Here is a 25,165-nt window from a genome sequence, read left to right as displayed (position 1 = left end):
ACAGAGCCGCCCCACCCGACCCCACCCTCACTCATCTCCGCCACCCAATCCCTTTTCGGTCACATTTGGTACAGCTTCAGTTAAGAAAACATCTTTGAAATAAGGAGTTTAACAAAATGGTACCTCAAAACGTTCGGTCAGGACGTATGACGCGGATCGACTATATCTATCTTCTCAACCAGGGACCCGGGAATCCGTAAAATATATTTGGTGATCCATGAAAGTTCTGCAGAGGGACTCGAAAAAAATTGTGTACCGTGAAAGGCGCACAGGTCCATCAATATTTCACTGTCAGATATAGACCTATGTATACACGGTCGGCTACGCTTTCAATTTAACTGAATATACGCATTTCTACTGCAGCATAATGTCTCAAGTGCAGGTACGTGCATCATGGTTCTATATGCTATTGATGTGTTTCTTATAGTGAAACTCCCTGACCACTTTGACGACGATACTACATTCTTTTAAACACAATTATAACAATGTTGTTTGACTTATTTATCTCATTCTTTTCTCATCATACTAGGCCAGTATTATGCCGCTACTATGTTCATGATCTCAATTTCAACCGCTATGAACGTATTCGTCTTGAATATTAACGAGAAAGGTGGTCTAGTTCATTCGAGAGAAGTTCCAAGATGGCTGCGAACAATCGCCCTTGATTATCTGGCGGTGATTTTCTGGGTAGTACCCTGTCCGTGCAATAGACTAAAGAAGAAAGGCAGAGGTACTCACCACGAACACCACGAACTGCGCTACAAACCAGTCAAGAACCAAAATACTCACATTGTGACCTTTGACACCACCAGTCCACGCAACGGCGGTGGGACAAGTAACCACGTGGTTGACAACCGAGGCAGTCGTTATATGAACGGGCCAGCGCCCCAATATTTTGATACCGCAAGAGGTGATCAACATGAACATGATTCTGAGACTGTTAGTGAGCGAAGATTGGCCCGGATGGAGAAAATTACAGGCGAGATTTTAAAACACATGAAGGCGTTGGAGAGAAAGAAAGAAAAAGCCACACAGCTGAAAAAAGACTGGGCACTTGTAGCCAAGGTTCTTGACCGTCTGCTTCTTATAATATTTCTGTTTTCCACCGTAGCGACGACGATAAGTCTGTTATCGCAAAGGCCAGAGGATAAAGTTCCACCACCGTTAGATTCATAATTATGCAATCTCGACAATTTTTTGTTCGCACTTGTTTTTGTTTCCCCTGTAAATCCACAGTAACTTTGGGCAGGTTAATTTTGAAACATATCACGCTTATAGGAACATTTTAAAGCTGATTAGCTTGAAAAATAGGACTCCTCATTGTAGCACTCAAATGTTGCTCCTTCTTTACTTCACTGAACCAGGGACACGTAGACACCAAAAATTGTCTGTCTAAAGCGAACCTAGCTTGTTACTGTTTGGTATGGTTCGGCTTTCTATCAATATTGAGCGGAGAGTGAACGGTGGAAACTTTTATTGTTGGTAATTTTTTGTATGGGCCTAAAATAGCTTTCATTGGTTGCTGTGCGTTGTATTTTGTATAATGTGGAAGCAGATTTCTGAGTATAGGATCTGGTTAGGGATTTTTGATACTCAAATGAACCACAATGTAGTTAGTTCATCATCTGGACTGGTCAATTAACACTTCAAATAATGAGAAATTAGTTTACAAAATGACAAAATTGTTTTGCATGTAATGACTCATTTTAATATGGAAAGTGTAAGGGCGATAAAATGTTAAAAAGTCAGAGTTTATTACTATAAAGGATTTTTATTTATTTTATTTTTTTGGAAGGGCGGGCGGTTGAAATTTTGTATGTTTATTGTAATGTAATTTTTGTTAATAATTAGTATATCTATATATCTATCTACAATTATTATCTGCCATAGAGCAGATGTGGATATATAAGGGGGTGGGGGTTAGGTAAGAAAGCCCTGGAATTCAACCCCACCTAAAAGGTTCCTTACTTTTTACTCATTATGACGTGCAGCTTTAAATATGTGTTCACAGTTGACTGTATTCTTAACTGGTTTTTCTTTCTGATCTGTAGGAATAACGGAGTTGGCTGAAACTTAAGGGAAAAAAGAACCTTGAAAATGCTACATATACCATAGAGTTGTTTATATTCTTTTCTTTTAAATAAGAACAGCGCCTACAGCTGCTGTTTCGTACCTTTAAGCTTTGCTTTAATTGCTTTCTTAATCTTTTCTTTTTTTTCTTGTAAAATATTTGATTGATATTAAGACCAAAAACAGACAAGAACTAGAACAATTAGTACTAGTTTCCGAGCTCTAAGTAGAATTAAACATAAATGTAAAGTTTGAATGAAAACCATTCACCAGTTAACATCAAAGTTATCAACTGAAAGGGTGAATTTCCCTTTTTTCAATGCCGTACAATAATATAAGAGTTAAAAACTTGAACAATGTTTGAAAATAGCCCCCCCCCCCCTAAAAAGAGAACTGTAAATATAGATTTCGGTGAATGTATTGTCATAGGGTTTTGTCTGACCAAATTTGTACATATGGTTAATTTCCTGTAAGACCGTAAGTAATGAAATTTAGAAAATGCCTACAGGTTACTCACGGCTTTTAAGGGAGCTTGATATGTTTTAATGTCACGTACGGTTCATTTTCATGGTTTACTTTTGATTTAAAGAAAAAGAGAAAACTTGCGGAAAGTCTCATCTTTGTAAGAGATCCACCTCCCCCCCCCCACTCACCCACCCCTCCCCCTCGGTTAGCAGTTGTAGATATTTCATTGTTTGAATATAAATTGTCTGAAACTATTTTTGTTGTTGCAAACTCCGACAATGAAAGGGCTACTTCTAACCAAGGTGGTTTGTAGGGACAAGTGGGCTGCCCCTAAAGGATGACCTTTAGGCACAAAATGAATTTTGATAATTTTTAGACCGTTCCAAAACCATTCCTATCAGTGCATGTTGTGTTTCTATAACATATATGTATATATATATATATATGTGTATATAAATGTATATATAAATATATGTATATATATATACATATATATATATATATATATACATGTATGTATGCATATATATATATATACATACATGTATTTTATTTTGAGAAATGTTTCTTTAAACATCTGAGGATCAGTCATATTCAAGTTACAGGTTTCGTAATCCTGGCGCTCCCAAACACAAAGGCTCATTAATCACTGATAGGCAATACTACGGCACTACTTTAAAGTCCATACCATGAGGTTCATTACGTCAGTTACTCGGGTACAAGTCGAAGCCTCGACATGAAAACAAAGGAGGCTGTTTATTACCTCACAATAATAGCACATTTGACTATGCATTTCAATTTGTCACGAAATGGGTGGTTGAGTGAAAATTATCTAAGGGTGCTCTCAGTGTTGTATATATGAAGTTAAAAGAATAGGTTATGGTGAAGTTCTTAAAAATTGATTTAAAAAAATGGATTAACTTTAAGCATTCATGCTTGCACTGAGGGAGCTGACGTCATCCTCAAGTTAGCCTTAAAGGATCCTTCCGGGCATTCAGAATATTTTTTACAGGTGAATATCTTGAAATCTGGAACTAGCTGTAGCAAAATCAGTTGCAGCTCATTTTTTTCCCCTACTGTTTGGACTACGTTGAAATATCGAGTTTGATATTCTGCCTAAATGTCATCATTCTTCATTTGTTCTACCTATCGCATCAGCGATAATTAAAATATTTGAATTACTCTCTGTATTTTCAAAGTCGTGTGCAAGGCTGATGACACAACAAGCTCCTCAATAATCTGTAAAAGAACCCAAAGTTTTTCCAATTAAAATTGACCTTTTGTCTCTTTGCACAAAAGAGCTTCCTAAATAAGTGTTGATTAATTACATGTGTTTTGTAAAAGCTGCTTATATACCTGTAAGAGTGAATATACATGAGATGGCTGAAAACAAAATAATAGTAATAAACTGCTGTAAAGCATTGAAAATATATCACAAGAAATATTTTGCTTTTATTTCTTCTCCCCCCTGTTCTTTCTTAGGGGGGGGGGCGGTGAAGTTTACAGAGTTAACTGTGAGTTAAATGGTTCAAATTTGTACCTTGTATCGAGCCAAAGGCCCTCTAAAACGACTATTAACAACAGTTAATGCCAGGTCATTGATTATTTGTCACACCCACGCACCTATTCAAACAGACCCCATCTGGACCACTGCAGTGCATGATATTTGCATGTCTCCTTGGGTACATCTCATGGGGTGCAGCCACAATTGGGGTGCACCCTTGACACTATATTTACAAGTTACCCTTGCAGGTCCCCATTTAGGCACCTGACTTAGGGACGGGCAAATGGAGATTAAGTGCCAGCTTGCCCAAGGATATATTACAATGATCTACCCAGAACAGAGCAATGATCCATTGATTGCAAATCCCTTGCCTTATCCCTTATCGATCACATCATAAAACAAACTTGCACACATACATGAACATACATACCTAAATACCATCAAAATACCCAGAGCACTACATTACAATAAACTTGTTTCCTCACCATACCTTTAACACTCCTGATTTAGTTAATACTCTTTTTCTCTATTTTTTTTATTGTGCAAATATTTCAGAACGAATTATAATTTTTGTTGTTGTTTAAAGTCACAAACCAACATACAAACAAAATGGCTTTTCTCTCTATACTGTTGATTACTTTGAAACTTATCGAGTGGTTTTTATAAACAGTGAACTAGGCATTTTTTTTTTTTTTGTGTATCATTTCAACTGTAGATTCAACCAATCAGGAGTCAGAACTCCATCCATTCATTCAGACAAACTATCAACTAATTAACTATGGAATTCAAACACAAAAATAATTATAATTGTGTTCACCGTGCTCATTAACCTGTCTGTATTCTGTGCGTGTTTTTGTCCCCTCTGTTACTGTAACTTGTCATTTAGCCTCTGAAGAAGATCCTGCTAGGATCGAAACGTCAGGCCAACTTACTTTTACACAAAAATAATTAGAAAGGTTTTAAATGTATTTAATTACATTCTGCTCCTATTGTAACATATACATCTTTTCATATGATTCAGATATTAGCCAACACAGCATTTAATACGGATATCAACTTTATTATAGCTCTGACGTGGCAATAAACATCAAAACAAGGTAGAAGGAAAGACAAACATACTGATAATGAATTTCAATTCATCTAAGATAACAATAAAATGAAATGAAAGTCACATAAAGTGAGAAAAGTCTGTAGATAACGACATCCACAATCGAAGGCTGCAACAGATTCAGAATAATGAGAATGAAGTCCGATCTGTTTCCGCAGATGTGGAGGAGGGCGTGAAGTTGAACGAGAAAGCAGCGGACGCCTGTTCCTCTTGAGAGGCAGTTCCACCGACCTGCTGCTGGGAAGAAGGTCCAAACAACGACATGAAGTTATCCTCTGAGCTCTCACTGACCACTGGAATGAGAGGCAAGAAAGATAGAGGTCATCAGGTCACCTTAAAGGTCATCAGGATTGGTCCACTATATTTAGCATTTTCAAAATTTGAAAGAAGTTTTCAATGGTACTTTCCCTATAGGTTTTTCCAAATCAATTCAGCCGTTGAAGAAGTGTTAGAGTATCTCAGTGTGGATCACTTCACTTTAAGAGAGGCATGCAGTGAAATGCTTCTGGAAATTTGAACATAGGTGACCATTAATCTGACTTCTAGCACATTTGGGGGCAATGCTGGTGACGACCGACTCGCTGGTGTTATTTGATGTACTTACTTGGTTTGGTTGTCATGAATATATTCCACTACTTGCCAGGTTCAATCAAGTTGCTTTAGAAATGTTTCTTTGCTCCAGACATACTCTTCTTTTGTCACAAAAAGTCACAATTTTACTCTTGGTTACTAGTTCGGAACAATTTATGACATTGATGGCTACCTCTGGTCCTGTTATCTTTCGGGCATTCTTAAATAAGGCCAGGCTAGGTATCTATACTTCAAACATGTAGTAGAATAAGTCTACATGTTAATATTTGCTTTTTGAAAAGAAAAGGTTTTTTACTCGAGATTTTAAACGCTATGTTGTGCCATTATTGGACCAAACCAACAACATGGTTTCTCTTCTGAAATCATATACAATGTTGAGAGAATTAAGTTACATTGAGTACATCGACTGCCAAATTATTGACTTATTGAGAGACACAAAGATTTGTTCGAAAGCATCAGTAAAATGAGGGTACCTCCCAATTAACCTGAGCTAAAATATTGATATCTTTGCTATAAAATTATGCTAATAGATTGTAATATTCATGTTTAATTCTGTGAATTAACTATCAATGTGAGATAAGGCCTTACTCTCTATAAGTTACCATGACAGCGGCAAACAACCAGGGCATCATAATATAAAAACAGGACTAGCTAATACTTAGCAATATGAAGGATAATGAAAACCCTAGGATCACATTGTCCTAGTGTAATCAAAAGATAAAATGATGGCATAAACGTGATACTTGGGAGGCAAATGCCAACTTTCAGTTTCCGCAAAAACAAACAAAATCTAATAAACCCTCAATAATCAGTTTAATATAATATTGGGTTTTACCTGGACTTCCAAACATGCTCATGACGGAGTCAGTTGGTAAACTTGGAGATGCCGAGCCCGTCTGCAAAGAGAGAAAGCGATTAAACATTACTGTTACTCATGACGTATTTCACTCTTGGAAGTTTCTCTGCAAATCACTTCCCAGGCCGACACTTTCTAAGTTGTATCGAATGAAATTGAAGTGTGATATTCCTGGTTACGTGGTATGCAAAGTACAACATATGGCTTCTGATCGTCACCCCCAGCAAAGAGAGATGGCTATATATGGATCACCACCAACCAAGTGCTGGAGAGCTTGTCAGAGAGTGTTCAGAGATTTACGAGGCAGGTGTGTCATTGCTGCACCCGACCCTGCTCCCACGATAGCCTGCAGTTAACATTCCCATCTGACAGACAAACGTGTACCTCGTCCCAACCCCATCCAACAGACAAGCGTGTACCTCAGCATATCTCACCAACTTCTCAAATACGGAAGTAGGTGAAGGTGGCATCGCACTCATCATCACTGCAGTAAAGCCATGAGTGAACAAAATTAAGTTGTTTCAAAACCGTTTAAAGAACAAACCAAAGCACCCTTCGTTTCCCAATTTGCATTATCTGAAATACCAAATCCCTGGAAGGCTAGAATAAACGTCGCTTCACATCAGCAGTTTGAATAGGTCAAGAAAATCTGGTTCCTGAGACATTTTGAACCAAGCCTTCCCCTTTGTTTGACTCACTGAAAGAACCCATGAAAACTACACCACTAGTGGATCTGCAATGTCACAGTTAGAATTATTGACAAGTATTCAGTCTTTCATATCTATGAATATGAAATCTAAGAGTATCTATTTGACAGAATTTTATCGACAGAAGTTATTCACTAATTCCTCTCAGGTGTATTAATCGTGAAAATAATTCTTTATTTCATATTTCAATGTGATTGTTTATTTCATATCTAAGTGTGATTGTTTATTTCATATTTCAAAGTGATTGTTTATTGACCCAGTTCTTCAAGTAGTCTTTCAAATTCTGATCAATATAATTTGAAAGTTTGATGACTGGAACATTTTGAAAAAGCATGACAACTAGGGTTTCAAGAATAGAAGTCTTTAAATCTCAGCTTACATACCTGGCCAAAGAAACTGCTCAGAAATGTGTCCGATGCATTTTGTGCATTTTGAGTCGGTGAAAATGGCTGTTTGAAAAAACGAAGAAGAAACAGTTAAAAAGAATAGTGCGGAGAAAGCATCTCGAGGGGGAACAAAAATCTTGATGTGTACAACATATGCAGTAGGGAGTATGATGTAACGGCCAGCTTTAGCGCATACCCGCATTTTAGTGAGATAAATAAAGTTTATTGGGCATTGCATAATTATCTCTGATGTATCACCAGACAATAGCACATTAACAAATTTCTTGGTTTCATTTTAAAGTGTAAATGACTAAATTACTATGGGGAAATCAAACTTAATATTTAAAATGCGCCCTGCCGTAACAGTTTACCTGCCTCTGGCATTTTCATTGGCTCTCGCGGTAGATCTCGGGAAAATTGAGCTGTGCAAGTGACTTTTCCACGTTCATTTTCTTTGCTAGGCTTGGCGAATTAAATACGTAACACATAGGCTAATGTTCCAGGCTATCAACCTTGAAAGGAGCGGCCAGTGGCAAAACATGAACAGCAGTCTTACTAAAGTGCGGATTTTCAAACAATTCTGGCCTATCTGTATCTGCCATTCTCAGTGATAAATTTCAAATGCAAGGCAAGCTCTACCTGTTCTTCCTGCTGGTCATACATTGGCCTTCGGGCAAACTGGAAGCCGGGAGAACGAGGCAAATTACGAATCCTTTCTCGCATTTGACTGAGACTGAGCTCTTCTTGGGTCTGCGTGTCGTCAGTTCCCTTTGGATGTGGTGGAGGGTCAATGCCGGGTGTGGTAGGGGTAGAAGATGGGGTCTCTGGGATGTAACTCTGAGAGGAGTTTGCATCAGTTTCCATGGGTACCTCGTCTGCAGGAGTAAGGGTGATATGCTTGTTGGGACACCAAGTGAAAAATGCACTATCACAATTGAACAGAGAAAGGGGGAATGTGCTACCTGATTCATATAGAGAATTGATTGTACAGTGCCTGATTTCATATAGAGCAGGGGTGGGCAACTTTTTTGAATGAATGGGCTAGATATAAGGAGTGAAACATTGACTGGGCCACACCTAACCAACGACCTGCTGTTGATTTCAAACCTTTGATTCTGAGGACTTTCAAGCAATAGGTGTGTGTACTTAATCTGTAGTCACAAAAACATAATGTCAATACAGTACAGTTGATAATTAATAGGCCTACCTGACAGCATCATTAGTGCCGATAAATTCTTAGCAGCTAGCTTGTTTTTTGTGATGATGTAAAATATATTTTATTTCTTTTTCTTGAGACATCTCACAGGCCGCCAAAAAAGCACTATAGAGAATGGATAGTATGTTGCCTGATTCATATAGAGAATTTATTGTACAGTGCCTGATTCATATAGAGATTGGATAGTATGTTGCCTGATTCATATAGAGAAATCATCCTACGCTACCTGATCAGTATAAAGAGAATTGATAGTTAACTATAGCTGATTCATGGACAATATCCTATCCCACTCATACAGAGAATGTATGGATATACACAACCTGATTCAAGCAAAGAATGGTTAATACACTAAAATGATTCGTACAGACGTAGAATGAGTAGATTGATGCTGACCTGTTTCTTGAGTGAGGGCCTCCTGTTCTTCATCTATAGAAGGAGAATTGACCTCATGACCTTCTGTATGAGCCCCAAACATCGGTTGTTTCATCTGAGGAGGGTCCTAAATCAATTTAAAATTAACATTTAACAGTACTTTGGTAGTCACATACATGAGCAGGGGTGTGACATTGTATAATATAATGTAATATATCATAGTAAAATAAATATGTTAATGCACACTGAAGGACATTCATACAAAAATGAAAGAAAATTACATTAAGACGTTACAAAGAACTTCAAATGTGTCTAATGCCCACAAACCTTTACAAGAATAAACCAAAATGTAAACAATTATTCTTTGAGTGCTAAACATAGGAACACATTCATCATAGTGTACTGGTCAAATTTGCTTCCATTCCGACCAACTCTCTTCAAGACAGTTTCCGAATGAGATTCCACTGGCTGAATAAATATGGTTTGAAAGGCCTTGCAGCTGATCAGACCACAATAATTATGAATGCAGGCCACATTCTGCCCACATGGGATTTGCAGCAATTTTACCACCCCAACTTGCACCCCTATCCTTGGCAGCTCATTTCTGTTCTGAAATACTGTGGGCTTAAAACTTTCAACAAATCAGCTCCCTTGGAAGAAAAAGACCATTGCCTTCAAAGTTGACTCACCTTAGACAAGACAGGGAAATTCTTGATGAGGCTTGGAGGTTTGGTTAAAGTTGGAGTCTGAATAGTTGCGGCATTGAATCTCTGAAAAGATGGGGATAAAATTTAAACATGGCAACTGTGAAAGTTGCTGTAAACGTAGAAAGTTTGTGTGTGTGAATGTAGTTCACTGGAAGTTAACTTTAAGTCTTTGTCACATATTCATCAATAGCCAGGGAAATTCTTGGGAGTGATTTCTTGGTGCGTTACAACTTGTCATTGCTGCCAGTGTTTTTGTCTCCTAGGAATGTTGGTGACTAAATCAAACATTCAAACCTATGTCTTTCTTGAAGTAACTTTTTTGGTTTAAAAGCCAACATTTATTTAGTAACCTTTGCTAGATTTTAATCTAGATTTAACATCATTAATCATCTACAAAATTCAAAGCATTCAAGTGAAAGCATCTCTCGAGGTGGCAGCTTTTAAAAAGGACAAATAACATTTCATCTTGACAGAAATGGCAATACCATAAGCTGGGAAACTATTATAAAAGGTAAAACTATTATAAAAGTTATACCTTAGATGTATATATATTGCACATTCCTTTATTCTACAACCTAAATACACACTGAAGGTTTTTGTTAGCATCCGTTTAAGTTGAATAAGAAACATATCATCTCCTTTGATATGCACTCTGTTACTATATATTTGAGTGCACCCAGCTGTAAAAGCAAGTTAGCTCCCTGACAAATAGAGGAGATCACACACATGTATAGAGAAGATCACACACATATAAAGAGGAGATCACATACATATAGAGAGGAGAACACACATATATAGAGGAGACCACACACATATAAAGAGGAAATCACATACATATAGCGAGGAGAACACACATATATAGAGGAGACCACACACATGTAGAGGAGATCACATACATATAGAGAGGAGAACACACATATATAGAGGAGACCACACACATATACAGAGGAAATCACATACATATAGAGAGAACACACATATATAGAGAGGAGATCACAAACACACATATAAAGAGGAGATCACATACATATATAGAGGAGATCACACATATATAGAGGAGACCATACACATATAAAGAGGAGATCACATACATATTGAGAGGAGAACATACATATATAGAGGAGACCACCCACATATACAGAGGAGATCACATACATATTGAGAGGAGAACACACATATATAGAGGAGACCACACACATATACAGAGGAGATCACATACATATAGAGAGGAGAACACACATATATAGAGGAGACCACACACATATAAAGAGGAGATCACATACATATTGAGAGGAGAACATACATATATAGAGGAGACCACACACATATAAAAAGGAGATCACAAACACATATATAAAGAGGAGATCACATACATATTGAGAGGAGAACACACATATATAGAGGAGACCACACACATATACAGAGGAAATCACACACATATAGAGAGAACACACATATATAGAGGAGACCACACACATATAAAGAGGAAATCACCTACATATAGAGAGGAGAACACACATATATAGAGGAGACCACACACATATAAAGAGGAGAACACATACATATTGAGAGGAGAACACACATATATAGAGGAGACCACACACATATACAGAGGAGATCACAAAGACACATATTAAGAGATTACATACATATATAGAGGAGATCACACATAGAATCCCACACATATAAAGAGGAGATCACAAACACACATATTAAGAGATCACATACATATATAGAGGAGATCACACATAGAGGAGATCCCACACATATAAAGAGGAGATCACAAACACACATATAAAGAGGAGATCACATACATATATAGAGGAGATCACACATATATAGAGGAGATCACACACACATAGAGATCACACAGACATATATAGGAGATCACACGCATATAAAGGGGATCACAACCACATATAGAGGAGATCACACACACACAAATATAAAGAGATCACACACATGTGTAGAGATCACACACACACATATGAATAGAGATCACACACATATATAGAGCAGATCACACACACATAAAAAGATCACACAGATATATATATATATAGGAGATCACACACATATAGAGGAGATCACACACATATAGTACATTCTGTAACTCTTTGTAGTCTAGCATATCAGGCCGTGAATGTACCGTCGGCCAGCACCTATACTATGATGTAAACCTACTCAAACTGAGATAACGTTAAGGTACAAAATGTCTACTTGTGTAGCCTGTGGAATCTCAATGAACGTCCCAGGTGGAGGAGCAATGGGAGATGGGGCAGCCCTTGGGGTAGAGTTCTGGCTGATCAGTCTGGGTGACTGTGGAATAAACAACTGTGGAATCTTTAAACGGCGTCTAGGAGTAGACTCTGGCTGGCAGACGATGTTGGCAACTTTGGGGTTACTGGAGACAAAAAGAGAAATTCATTATTCAACATGATTCAAGATTGACCATTGAGTGTCTTTGTCCAAAAAAAAAAAATTGATAAATTCCTCAAGATAGAGAAATGTCGTTTATAAATTTTAACAACACTCAATCTGAAGTGTTCCATTTTGTTCCATGAATGACAGCAGTAATTGTCTCAATTTCATTTCAATCCATATTTCAAAGTGTGATTTGTCAACACACTGTTACTGCAATAACCTAGTACATCTTTTATGAACGGGGGGGGGGGGGTTAAATTTTAGGGTTTCGCATATTTATCATGAACAAAAGAGTATCACTTTGTTTCTCAGCCATTAATTCTTCACAAAGAAGAAGCATTTCCTATGGATATTGCGGCACAGATGTGTATAACTTGTCTTTTTCTTTTGTCCTTATTTGTCAATCGATTTGTAGTTTGCAGGAGAAATGTCATCAGTTCGGTCAATTTTTTTTTTTTTTTTTTTTTTTTTTTAAACTTTATTGATCCAATATGGAAATTCGTGTACTCGCACGTACTATAAAAATTTTCAAATGATAGAAAAAAAAAGAAAGAAAAAAATATGACTGTACAGATAATATGGTAAGAGGGGTAAGAAATTAACGTTGAAGATTGCTGTTGAAAAGTTGAATTGCACATGGGATGAATGAATTGCGGTGTCTGTTGGTTTTCAAGCATGGGAGTCTCAGTCTCCCACTGCCCCTACTCATGCAACTGTCATGGAGATGGTCATGGAGTGGGTGGGCACTGTCCCCCCACACAGTGTCAAGTTTACCCTGGAGTAAGCATTGATAAACTTCGTCTACCGTAGGCTGGGAAGTACCGATCACCTCTTCCGCTTTCTTTCTAATTCCATCGATACGATCTCTTTCCGAATTAACTACATTTCCACCCCAGCATATAAGACAATAACGCCAGACCCCACAAATTGTAGCATTATAAAACATTTCCAAAATTTCAGAGCGAACATTAAAGTTTGACATTTTCCTGAGGCAATAAAGTCGGGAATTCAATTTCTTAACAAGAGTATCAATATGTTCCCCCCATGATAAATCATTGTTCAAAGTCACGCCAAGGTATACATTTGACTCGACACGTTTGACTGGAGTTCCCTTAATAATGGCTGGTGGTTATTAAGGGAACTCCAGTCAAACGTGTCGAGTCAAATGTATACCTTGGCGTGGCTTTGAACAATGATTTATCATGGGGGGAACATATTTTTCACTAAAGCTGGCAAGGCCGAAGCCCTAATACTAAGATAAGTATGACATTGTCTAATATGTATATATACTACCATCTACATCTGTACTGCCAATTGTGAAAGTATTACCAATGGATCTGATGCTATTACTAATTAAAAACTCCTGCATAATTGGTAAAAACAATCACAAAAATTCACCTTGCGGCAGATTCGTCTACGTGAATAATCTCCTTCTCTTCCGTTGAGCCAAGCTGTCTCTCCTGAGCTTCTTTTGCTGCCCGTTCAGCTTCCTAAACAGAAAACCAAAAATCAAATCACGATCGAGATGTAAAATCATGACTGTCTTATATAAGAAATCAAGCTCTGAAGAAAGTACATGGGTTTGAAACTTTAAGCTGCATTTGCAATCAACTTTAAATTTGCAGAATTTGGGGCAGGGGCACTTAAAAACTTCGAAATGGCTGATTGGATACAACGCAGTTTGGGACCATAATCTGACTCCTTAGTTTATTTTAAAGGGCATGCACTAACGACCTTTAACCATCTAAGGCTCATCAGTGGAAGTGGCTGGACTACCTAGTCTAAAACAGAGAATTTAAACTGAGCTTACCAAAGCACAACAAGGTATGAACAAGATATGCAAAATTTGGAATCTATTCTAAAAGAAAAAAGTGATTTAACAAGTTTTCCATGGCAACCATCGATATAATATATTAGCAGCTAAAGGAAGATGTTTTTGACAATAGCATAGAAAGGATTTATCCAAAAAAAAAATTAAATTAAATACCGATTGTCAACTACAATTAAAACAAACCTTCTTTTGACGAGCTGCTTCTATTTCCTCTTTCAATTCTGTATTTCTCTTCTTAGTCAAGTCTGCCTCTTGCAGGGTCATGGATGCAGATACCTTCATCTTGGCTCTGAATATTCACCCTTGATAAGGAAATTATCTCCCTGATTGAGGGGGAGGTGAGGGGGGCGGGGATGGGGCAGGCATTGGAGGCTAATATATATATAAAAAAAAACATTATTAAAAAAAACGTTAATTACATAGCACCTGGAGGGAAAACAATGGTGCAAGGAGGGTGCAAGTAATAGCAAACTAAAACAATATTCTACACAGAAATCTATACGTGAAAAGGATAAGGTAAACACCATAGTGAATCATATAATTATTTTACAGGGAAAAAAAGTTTCCCATTCTGATCTCAAAGACAAAGCTGCAAACATGATGTTTGCATTGCTATCTGCCATATACATTAAATCGTGCACCATCTAAATATAACTGTGCATCATCTACACTAACCCATGCACCATCTAAATTTAACTGTGCATCATCTACATTAACCCGTTCACCATCTACATTAAACCGTGCACCATCTAAATATAAACTGTGCATCATCTACATTAAACTGTGCATCATCTACATTAAACCATGCACCATCTACATTAACCTGTGCACCATCTAAATATAACCGTGAACCATCTACATTAAACCGTGCACCTTCTAAATATAACTGTGCATCATCTACATTAAACCGTGCACCATCTACATTAAACCGTGCACCATCTAAATATAACCGTGCACCATCTACATTAAACCGTGCACCATCTAAATATAACCGTGCACCATCTAAATATAACCATGCATCATTTACATTTAACCGTGCACCATCTTAATATAACCGTGCATCATCTTCATTAACCCATGCACCATCTAAATATAACCTTGCATCATCTACATTAAACCGTGCACCATCTAAATATAACTGTGCATCATCTACATTAAACCATGCACCATCTACATTAAACGATGCACCATCTAAATATCACCGTGCATCATCTTCATTAACCCGTGCATCATCTACATTAAACCGTGCACCATCTAAATATAACTGTGCATCATCTACATTAAACCGTGCACCATATACATTAAACCATGCACCATCTAAATATAACCGTGCACCATCTTCATTAACCCGTGCATCATCTACATTAAACCGTGCACCATCTAAATATAACCGTGCACCATCTTCATTAAACCATGCACCATCTACATTAAGCCATGCACCATCTAAATATAACCGTACATCATCTTCATTAACCCGTGCATCATCTACATTAAACCGTGCACCATCTAAATATAACTGTGCATCATCTACATTAAACCGTGCACCATCTAAATATAACCGAACATCATCTACATTAAACCATGCACCATCTAAATATAACTGTGCATCATCTTCATTAACCCGTGCACCATCTAAATCTAACTGTGCATCATCTACATTAAACCGTGCACCATCTACATGAAACCATGCACCAGCTAAATATAACTGTGCATCATCTACATTAAATCATGCACCAGCTACATAAAACCATGCACCATCTAAATATAACCATGCATCATCTACATTAAACCATGCACCAGCTACATTAAACCATGCACCATCTAAATATAACTGTGCATCATCTACATTAAATCATGCACCAGCTACATTAAACCATGCACCATCTAAATATAACCGTGCACCAGCTACATTAAACCATGCACCATCTACATTAAAACCTGCACCATCTAAATATAACTGTGCATCATCTACATTAAATCATGCACCAGCTACATAAAACCATGCACCATCTAAATATAACCGTGCACCAGCTACATTAAACCATGCACCATCTACATTAAAACCTGCACCATCTAAATATAACTGTGCATCATCTACATTAAATCATGCACCAGCTACATAAAACCATGCACCATCTAAATATAACCATGCATCATCTACATTAAACCATGCACCATCTACATTAAAACCTGCACCATCTAAATATAACTGTGCATCATCTACATTAACCTGTGCACCATCTACATTAAACCGTGCACCATCTAAATATAACCGTGCACCAGCTACATAAAACCATGCACCATCTTAATATAACCGTGCACCATCTACATTAAACCGTGCACCATCTCAATATAACAGTGCATCAGCTACATTAAACCATGCACCATCTACATTAAACCGTGCACCATCTAAATATAACTGTGCATCATCTACATTATACCGTGCACCATCTACATTAAACCGTGCACCATCTAAATATAACAGTGCATCATCTACATTAAACCATGCACCAGCTACATAAAACCGTGCACCATCTAAATTTAGCCAGGCATCATCTATATTAAACCATGCACCATCTACAAATGTATAGCAAATGATGATTGGCATTTGATTTACAGTTACTTTATTTGCATAAAATTAGCACAAAACATATTTCTTTAGAATAACAAAATAGAGAGAGGAAATAAATAGCAATTTGAAAGTAATTCCAATAAAGGATACAATTCAATTATCCAGGTCTTCCAATTTTCCTTTTTCTCTGTAGCTGGATTTAGACATAAAGAGAAAAGAAAGAAACTGTAAATGAATATTCATATATAATAGCAGTATTTCTTAAAAGCAAATAAAAATTTAGCTCAAATTAGTTGACAGATTTATAGTCTTGTATCAAGGCAAAGACTTCTCGCAACAACTTTACAACAGTTTAAGGCCCTGCATGGTCATTCGAGGGTGACAATTATTAGCCACACCTCTTGAACAATTCAAGACAGTCTCTCCCAGGTCACTGCAGTGACTATAATATAGGAGCCCAGCCACAAATCGGCCCAGAAAACTCACAATAATTGAACAAGTCATTTCACAGGTCCCCATTTTATACACCTGGGCAAAGAGAGGAAATGTAAAGATTAAAGTGCCTTGCGCAACGACAAAACACAATCCCCTCGCCAGTATTATAACCTTAGATCACAAGGCCATTGCCTTGGTTCCTTTTTCCATGCGACGCTCCAAATATTCCGTCTCTCTCTTTCTTGTGTAATTTGTGGAGCAGTTCACCAATGTATTAGTCACTCTTTAACTTTGATGAAGTACTAACATAATCATACCAGGTCAAACTATGAAAGTAACATGGAGTGTTAGCTCCATGGAGTGTTAGTAAAGTGGAGTGTTAGCTCAGTGGTTAACACCGGTGCCTTTCAATCATAAGGTCCCCGGTTCGAGTCACTCCCAGATTAATGTATGTCGTCCAGTTACAGAGTTGTTGACAATTAACAATTCATAATCATGGCCGTTAAATATGAATATGAGAGACTGACTTCGGTCAGCTTGCGGCTTTAATAAGCCAATTAGGCTTCCTCGCGAGTTCCTGCTTGCAGGAGGATCTAATATACATACATACATACATACAACATATGCCTCGCAAGTTTTGAAATCATAATTTATCTTCATTTTAAAAGAAAACCCAAGAAGGAAAGAAAGCTATCGGTGGTGACTGGGTACCTACAAAACATTTACAGATTATTGTTCATATTAATTGGTCAGTAAAACAAACATGTTGGGTAACAATCTGGCAGGCCTTAGATACAAGGTGCACGCAACAGTTGACGACCAACCAACGGTAAAATCACTTCGGGGGAGCAGCCCAAACGAAATGTAATTAATTGTACCCAAGCTTGCTAGCATAGCTCCCCCCATCCCCCCTACCCTGACCTCCAGTGTAATGTGTCCTGTTAATAAAATTTATCCTTTGCCAGTTTGGCCCTGAAATAGATCCATCTAGAGTATAGGATGTTAGCCAGGTGACCATACTAGTCATTTAAGAAAATATCCCTTCTCCCAGGAAACTGAGTCACTCAGAAAAGCTCTTTTGAGTAATTATACCTAAATGTAGCATTACATGCAAGACTCCTCTACAGAAATAGTTGGTTTCAACAAACATGGCACACTCAATGCCTTACATTTCTCTCCTCTCCATTCCATAAGAAAGAAAGAACTAATGCAAAGTTGCAACAGACTGGTAAACATATCGAAATATGGTAACACAAGGAGATAATCGTCCCCCTCAAAAGTCTGCAGCCAGATGGGCACAATTTCTTAATGCTGGGTGTACCACTCTATGAAAGTCTGTCCTTTTCTATGGTTCCATCAAGAGCACTCTTATTGCAGACAGTATCAACAGTTTTTAACATTATAAAACTGCCAGAAAGAGGATAATAATAATAATAATATTTGCTTTTTATATAGCGCTTTATACCAGCGATAGGTCGCAAAGCGCTTTACAGACGTTATATTACCCCTGGTCAATGATCATAACCTGTCCCAGAGACAATCCCTCCAGTCGGCAGCATTTATAAACTGTGCCCAATGACAAGTTACCTCACAGGTACCCATTTAACCCCTGGGTGGAGAGAGGCAAGTGAGATAAAGCATCTTGCCCAAGGACACAACGTAATGAACTAGGCAGGAATCGAACCAGCAATCCTTGGATCACGAGTCCGACCCCTTAGCCAATTGGCCACCACGCTCTGCTACACTGCGCATACTGTCAGTATGAGTGCTTTTAAGTGGTATGTACATGACAGTACCAGATCAACTAAATTGACCCGACTGGCTGACAAAGTTGGTAGAGGGGTTATTAATCATTAATTAACAGATATTTACCAAGTTTCAGTTTTCTTTCCCCGTCTTCGATGGCCTCCGTCAGTTTCTTCACTGCATCAGCTTGCTCCATCAAGTCCCTGAGCCCATGCTCTGCCTCTTGGTGGCAGGATTTCCACCTCTGTGCTTGAGGAGAGGATTCGTACTTCTCCTGGTAGTTTCCCCAGATAGACTGGTAGTGATTCAGCTTGGTGGTACGTTCATCCCTTCCAAAGAGACAAAATTCAGATGCAAAACAAAAGAAGGATTCAACTATATATAGCTGTTCCTCCAACAAACTGTATATAACTGTTCCTAAACCACGCTTGAAGACCTATGGTTACAGAAGCTTCGAATACTCTGGCTCTTATCTCTGGAACAAGTTACCAGATCACATTCGAACATGCTCTAAACTTTGAAACATTCAAAAGTCTACTCAAGACTCATCTTTTCACTTGTTCTTTTGTAAATTAATCTGCTTTCTTTGTAAAGCGCCTTCAGTAGTGACTTTTGTCTACTGATTTGACGCTATATAAGTTGCATTTATTATTATTATTATTATTATATATCTCGTCTAACAACTGGCATTCTTGTAAATAGACAGTATGACTATGTATGAAAATGAAACGTGTCATAAAAATTTGTCGAGCTGTAAACTCATAAAACAGTAATCAGAACTTGTAGTAACCCCATTTCCAAAAGAATGGGACAGAAATACATTTCTTCAGGTTACATTCAAGTTTATTACGGAGTTTTAACGGACACTCTCATCTATCCCACAAATTTGAGGTGGGGTATGTCAAATAAAAGTACCCATTAAACCATGAGATATAGCCCTTAGCTCAACTTTACCAAAGGAAGTTGAACCCCTGACTGTGGATTTCTCAACTTGAACTATACTGCAACTGACCTGGCTATTTCAATTTTCTCCCGTACTTGCTGCAGCTTGATTTCCAGGGTATCGCCATGGCAACTCAGAACATCGGCATGTTTTCGCAAGCTGGGCAGAGACGATTGCAATATTTATAAAATTTGACATTATAAAATGAAATTATATCATATCTTCCTATAATGAACTTCGATAAGAATAAGAATGATACCTGAGGTAGAATTTCATAACTGCTCAGGCATTAAACGAAGTTCTAGGAATCAGGAACAGTGCTAGAATTATTTCTAACAAATGTCATTGATATATGAACAAACCAGTTACAGCACTGATTTGGTCTGCAGGGGTCCCCTCCGCAGAAGGAATATCATTTTTTTTTTGGTTAAATCTCCATCAGGGTCAACAGAAATGACATTTTCTTAAACATTGTGAAAATTCGGAGAACCAGTAATTTGTGTTCACAATATTTTAAATTTTTGACAGATAGTCCAGTTGATTGACGTTGTGCTAAAATTATCAAGCAGTGTGCAAATGTCTAAATATTTTTACACTATATACAGTTGACCTGTCAAATTTCCACAGGTGATTTAAGAATGTCCAACAACGATACTTTTCATCCAAAAGGATAAATGTGTAATGGAAGGAATTTGGCACATTTTACTTGTTTGTCCATCAGAAAGACACAAGTTTAATTTTTGATTGTTGGACAAGAAATGTTAGTCATTTCAGCTGAACAGCTAGCAACAACAGCTCAAACTAAGTCACAAACTTCAAACAAATACTGAAACCAAGCCTGATTTAATATGCAGTTTAAACCATGTCTATATTACATGCAACTTAACCTTTTGAGAGTCACAACTAGCCAAACAGGGTGAGTAGAAGATTAGTCTCTGTTTAATCTAGGCCCGTATTGAAATATAATCCTTTTACTTTAATATGTTCATTAACTTGCTCTTCCATCAAGAATAGATAAAAAGTTTCAAAGAGACAAATAATGGTCTATTGAAAGGAACCAAAACAGCTAAGACTACAAAAAAGTCATATTCCATTTTGGAGATATCACAGATTTAATGTTCTTTCACACACAAGTTGAAGACTGGATCAAGTCTAAATATGACATCATCGAGCTTTCCTGTGTTTCATTTTTGTCTATATTATTCTCTATTTATTATTATTTGTCATGGAGATGGGTTTTACTGTATTTATACATGAGCTAATGATGGCAGTGGTTGAAGTGTCAACATTTACACTGTTAACATTCAACCTCAGAAATATGAACGAGGAAAGGCAAAGAGAAAAGCCAAACGTATCAGACCCTAGTGGCATCACAACATCACAGTTATACAAAAACAATGACAGCTCCCAGACATGACTTTTAAACTAGCCGGCATATCGCCCAAAGAGCAAGATTTTTTCTTCTTAGTTATATTGGGGGGGGGGGGGTGTTCTTCACAAAGATCTATGTCTTATAATAAGTTGGATGACTGTTGGGTTTACTGTCTCCTTTATAAATCACAATCTAATACACCACAAACCATGAGTCAGTTCTCCATAAATATTTTGGGTATAATAATTTAAAATTTCTACTCCTACCTTTCGACATTCTCTTTATTCTGTCTGAATTGTTTATGTAAAGCCTTGGCATCTTCGTCGGCCTTGTCGAGCGCTTCGTTCATCCTCTGAATCCCATCTTGTTTCTCCTTATTTGTCTTCTCAAGAGCTGTTAAATGCAATCATGAAACATGATATCGAATGAACAGACCACATCAACAGTTTAATGATTTATTTCATTTGAAAACAAAAGGACAAACTTACTGTGTACAGTAGGATATAGATCTAATATACTAACTCAAACAACCTCTGTGCTTCTCTTTCCAGTGCATCACCCGCCCTCCTCCACCCCTACCCAACCCCACCCCACCCAACTTACACATAATTATAAAATTGCTAAAGGTTTCCAAAATCACACCCTTCTAAATGACTTGTAGAGACTGACCCTTCAAAATGACTTGTAGAGTTTGCGGAGGATAAAAGTCACAGATTTAATTATTTCAGTGATAGAAAACTGCTCTAAAGGAGGCAGACAAGTTGACCTTAACTCAAGAGTTCTTCACATGTTTATCTAGAATACTTGAGGGGCTCTATACTTGCCCTCTAGGAGGCTCTAAAGGGTACTAGAAAATGTGAAATGCAAAGTTGTCATGTATACTGTATATGATCTTTTCACTGACATCTTTTCTTGTTTCTTTCATATGAAGCACTTAGTATTATGAACTTGTGTCCCCAAGTTCTGGTTTCTGAAGCTGAAACAGAATTCTGGACTCCGGGATATTTATCAATGACACCTACCCTTCAAAGGAGCAGTGTTATTCACCAACAAAAATTACCAGCATCTCATGCACTGGCCCTGAACAGATAGCCTCTCATAAACAGTTTGGATCATAGGAATTGTCAAGAAATTTTATGTGGAAGCCCAAATGACAAAAAGTTAGCATGTTTGATTTTACAAAGCAAAATATTGCTTTGTAAGGTAACGGACAGTGAGTAAAGTCCACACCGATTTAGCCTGAAAGAATGCCATGGCATGCACTGTTTAAGTTGATGATACAAAATATCATGTGTTATCATACACATATCTTGTCCTACTGCAAATGTTAAATTGTGACAGCAGTTAATTAATAGTGAATGAATCTGGTCTAATGGGAGATTCTGTTGAAGGGCATCACTTTGCATGTATACATTTTTCTAACATAATTTTTATGGATGTCACCCCATTATTCTCAGAGATTGGTAAGTTTTACAGTAAAAATGTTCTTAGTGATGCATATATATCAGTTTGAGGGATGCTGTGAAATGCTGGTTGAAGACTGCGTATAACTGAATACTACTTAACTTTGTAGCATCAAGGGGGAAGGGGGAGAGGGAGTAGAGGAATGATACTAACTGACGATTGCTTTAGCAATTAACATTAATTGGTAGAGGGCCATAGATCATACTTCTAGGAAATTAATCAACAATTATTAGAAAATACTATACCAAGAATCTGTTGGTGCTCTTTCTCCAAAAGTTGAGATTCTTTTCTGTTATCTAATTCTATGAAAATGAAAATATAAAAATTAGTAAATAAACACATAAAATAATCTTAGCTACACACATCTACATTGCTTGAAGGTTTTAAATGTATATACATGAATTAAAAAAAAAAGAAGAGTTAATACTTGGAAAAATGTTCTCATTTCAACAGTCAAAAATAATATCCCATAGACTACCCTTTTTAAAATGAAACTGGCTCGTGTGTTTTTAATTAAGCTAACTTGAATCAAGCTAAATCGTCAAGAACATACAGCTCAGCAAGGCTGGGTTCCTCCAAGTTACCCTTCCCATCACCCATCCCACCCTTACCAACCCACATCTCTGGTGCTACAGTATAACCAAATGCTAAGTCTGACAGCTTTCAATTAAAGTGGATGGCACTGACTAATGAGGTTTATTTCATAGTAGGCCTACTTCGTCTGCATCTTGATCAGTCAAGAAGACATTGTTTGGGGTAACTCTTTAAACTCTTCAGTGCGGTGCAGGGAATAGTTTATCCAGTATTGCATCTTCACTTGCTTTACAAAATGGAGTCAAGTTTCATACTATACAAGTGTAAAGATGAATATAATAGCAGTTTTCTACAATGGAGCTATTCAGCATTCAATGAGCGAAAATGTTCAGAGCCTTTGAAAATGCAATACACAAAATTTCAACATTAAATTATTCTCTGGGGTAAGTTCCAGACGATTAATATTTCTTTTAAAAGTAACGTTTAATACCTAGGCTATGATGGTATAAGTACGTACATTGTTATGAACCAAGAATCATTGCTAATAATGTTTTAAAATACTCACCTAAGTTTTGGAGAATTTTATCCAACTCACTCAATCCTCCTTCAGGCTCAGGGGATCTATCCCGTAAAGACATAATGTAACCAACCTGTAAGTTAGAACAACAACAAAATTTAAGCAGAGAAAATACCTCATTGACTTAACGCCTCAAACAATAGAGTGAGCAATAAGTTTACATGTACAGTCCTTGGTCCAATATGATCTGAACTCCTATATCAGACGGAAAGAACTTTGCACAACAGGAAAAATAAAAAATAAAATCACAATAATCATCACTTCTAATGTAGGTCTTCCTAGGGAAAAGTGAAGATGGATGAAACTCATATAAAATGTCTTTCAGAATATATATTCATAAAACATGTCAATAAAAATCCTTGATGTCGCTATAGTTAGTGCCTGCAAGTTAGGCTATAGGCTAGGCCTAATAAACTTTACCAGTGTTAGTACTGTTAGTGTTACTATTTTTACTAGATGTCTAACCTTTGCCTGGCTTAACCATTGGCCAGCCTAACCTTTCGTCCATTCTCGTACTTTGTCGTAGGGTCATAATGCATCCTAGCGCATTAACGTGGACGACAGCCTAACATTATGTTATAGCCCATATGTAAAGCTGTATCAATATCACTATCAACTACTACTAGTGGAAGCCTAATGTTACTTAGACATGTATCGATATGGGATCCATGCCCACTCTAGGCCTAGCCAAAGTTAGGCAGGCGCTAACCTAAGTAGGACTAACTTAAGCCTATCCTAACTTAGTTCGAACTTCCACTACTCTGTCGTAATTTGATTATTTCCATGAGGAGCGAATATTACCATATGATGATAGATCTATAAAACGTGCCTTATTTGCCTATTCTGGCAAACTCAAACTGTTGCCTGTTGCTTCAGTTGTAGCCTACGTCATTCACAAGTTTGAGCGCAAGGTCAATCATGTCTCGCTATGCTCATTGCTTGGAAGTACACAATGGCACTTTTGATAGCATTTTTCTTTCTGATCACATTTCACTAGTCGATGGATGCACTTACCTTCAATTGCAGTCTTCAATACTTGTCTGAGAATTTTTATAGGCTGTGAAAGGTTATAGCATCCCGTATAGTTAGAGAGCGTATAGTTTCAAATGACCTGCCAATCACATGAATGAAAATAAAACGAATTAAAGCCAATTCCAAAAAGTACATTTTGGAATAGGGGCGCCGTAGCGGTATATCTGGAAGGTTCGTTGCTTGTCCATGTACTTGATCGCTCGATTGCTCTATATAATGGCTGAAAACAAGTAAATGGGACACAAACCTAACC

The 25,165-nt window shown here is 37.4% G+C and overlaps 2 protein-coding genes and 1 long non-coding RNA gene across 10 annotated transcripts in view; 1 reads left to right on the top strand and 2 right to left on the bottom strand.

The window, feature by feature from the left end:
- Window positions 1-2,447, top strand: part of LOC139976014 (neuronal acetylcholine receptor subunit alpha-10-like) — a 134,399-nt gene extending 131,952 nt beyond the window's left edge. For all 3 annotated transcript variants that reach the window (XM_071984390.1, XM_071984389.1, XM_071984391.1), the window contains one exon: window positions 530-2,447. In XM_071984390.1, the coding sequence (XP_071840491.1) occupies window positions 530-1,176 (647 nt within the window). In that variant the 3' untranslated portion in view covers window positions 1,177-2,447. The remainder of the gene's footprint in view (window positions 1-529) is intronic.
- LOC139976015 (uncharacterized) lies at window positions 1,483-25,161 on the bottom strand. 6 transcript variants are annotated; one of them, XM_071984396.1, is made up of 16 exons: window positions 24,895-25,161; window positions 23,869-23,953; window positions 23,015-23,071; window positions 21,572-21,698; window positions 20,003-20,092; window positions 19,117-19,319; window positions 16,960-17,002; window positions 14,421-14,526; window positions 13,805-13,896; window positions 12,203-12,386; window positions 9,965-10,045; window positions 9,297-9,402; window positions 8,327-8,562; window positions 7,685-7,750; window positions 6,574-6,634; window positions 1,483-5,440 (listed from the first exon to the last, which is right to left on the bottom strand). In XM_071984396.1, exons 2-16 carry the CDS (start codon window positions 23,939-23,941, stop codon window positions 5,268-5,270), a joined length of 1,698 nt encoding a protein of 565 aa, XP_071840497.1. In that variant the 5' UTR covers window positions 23,942-23,953; window positions 24,895-25,161; the 3' UTR covers window positions 1,483-5,267. The 6 variants fall into 6 exon arrangements, with proteins under 6 accessions (XP_071840497.1, XP_071840496.1, XP_071840495.1 ...); XM_071984395.1 differs by lacking the exon at window positions 24,895-25,161 and adding an exon at window positions 24,710-24,867; XM_071984394.1 differs by lacking the exon at window positions 24,895-25,161 and adding an exon at window positions 24,682-24,838.
- Window positions 11,430-12,195, bottom strand: LOC139976017 (uncharacterized). The gene is made up of 2 exons (XR_011795976.1): window positions 11,684-12,195; window positions 11,430-11,476 (listed from the first exon to the last, which is right to left on the bottom strand). It is a non-coding gene; the product is annotated as an uncharacterized lncRNA (long non-coding RNA).
- Window positions 25,162-25,165: the final 4 nt, after the last annotated feature.

The sequence above is a fragment of the Apostichopus japonicus genome, chromosome 11 (genome assembly GCF_037975245.1).
Source record: "Apostichopus japonicus isolate 1M-3 chromosome 11, ASM3797524v1, whole genome shotgun sequence".
In the NCBI taxonomy this organism is placed as follows: Eukaryota; Metazoa; Echinodermata; class Holothuroidea; order Aspidochirotida; family Stichopodidae; genus Apostichopus; species Apostichopus japonicus.
This window is presented reverse-complemented; position numbering and strand designations above follow the sequence as displayed.

Bases quoted from the DNA above. Each gene is read 5' to 3' on its own strand.
- LOC139976015 (XM_071984392.1), bottom strand. From the start codon at position 24,419: ATGCATTATGACCCTACGACAAAGTACGAGAATGGACGAAAG. The intron at 12,387-13,804 runs GTGAATTTTTGT...TTTTGTCTCCAG, and splicing joins GTAGACGAATCTGCCGCAAG to TAACCCCAAAGTTGCCAACA. The intron at 7,751-8,326 runs GTAGAGCTTGCC...TTTTTCAAACAG, and splicing joins ATGACCAGCAGGAAGAACAG to CCATTTTCACCGACTCAAAA.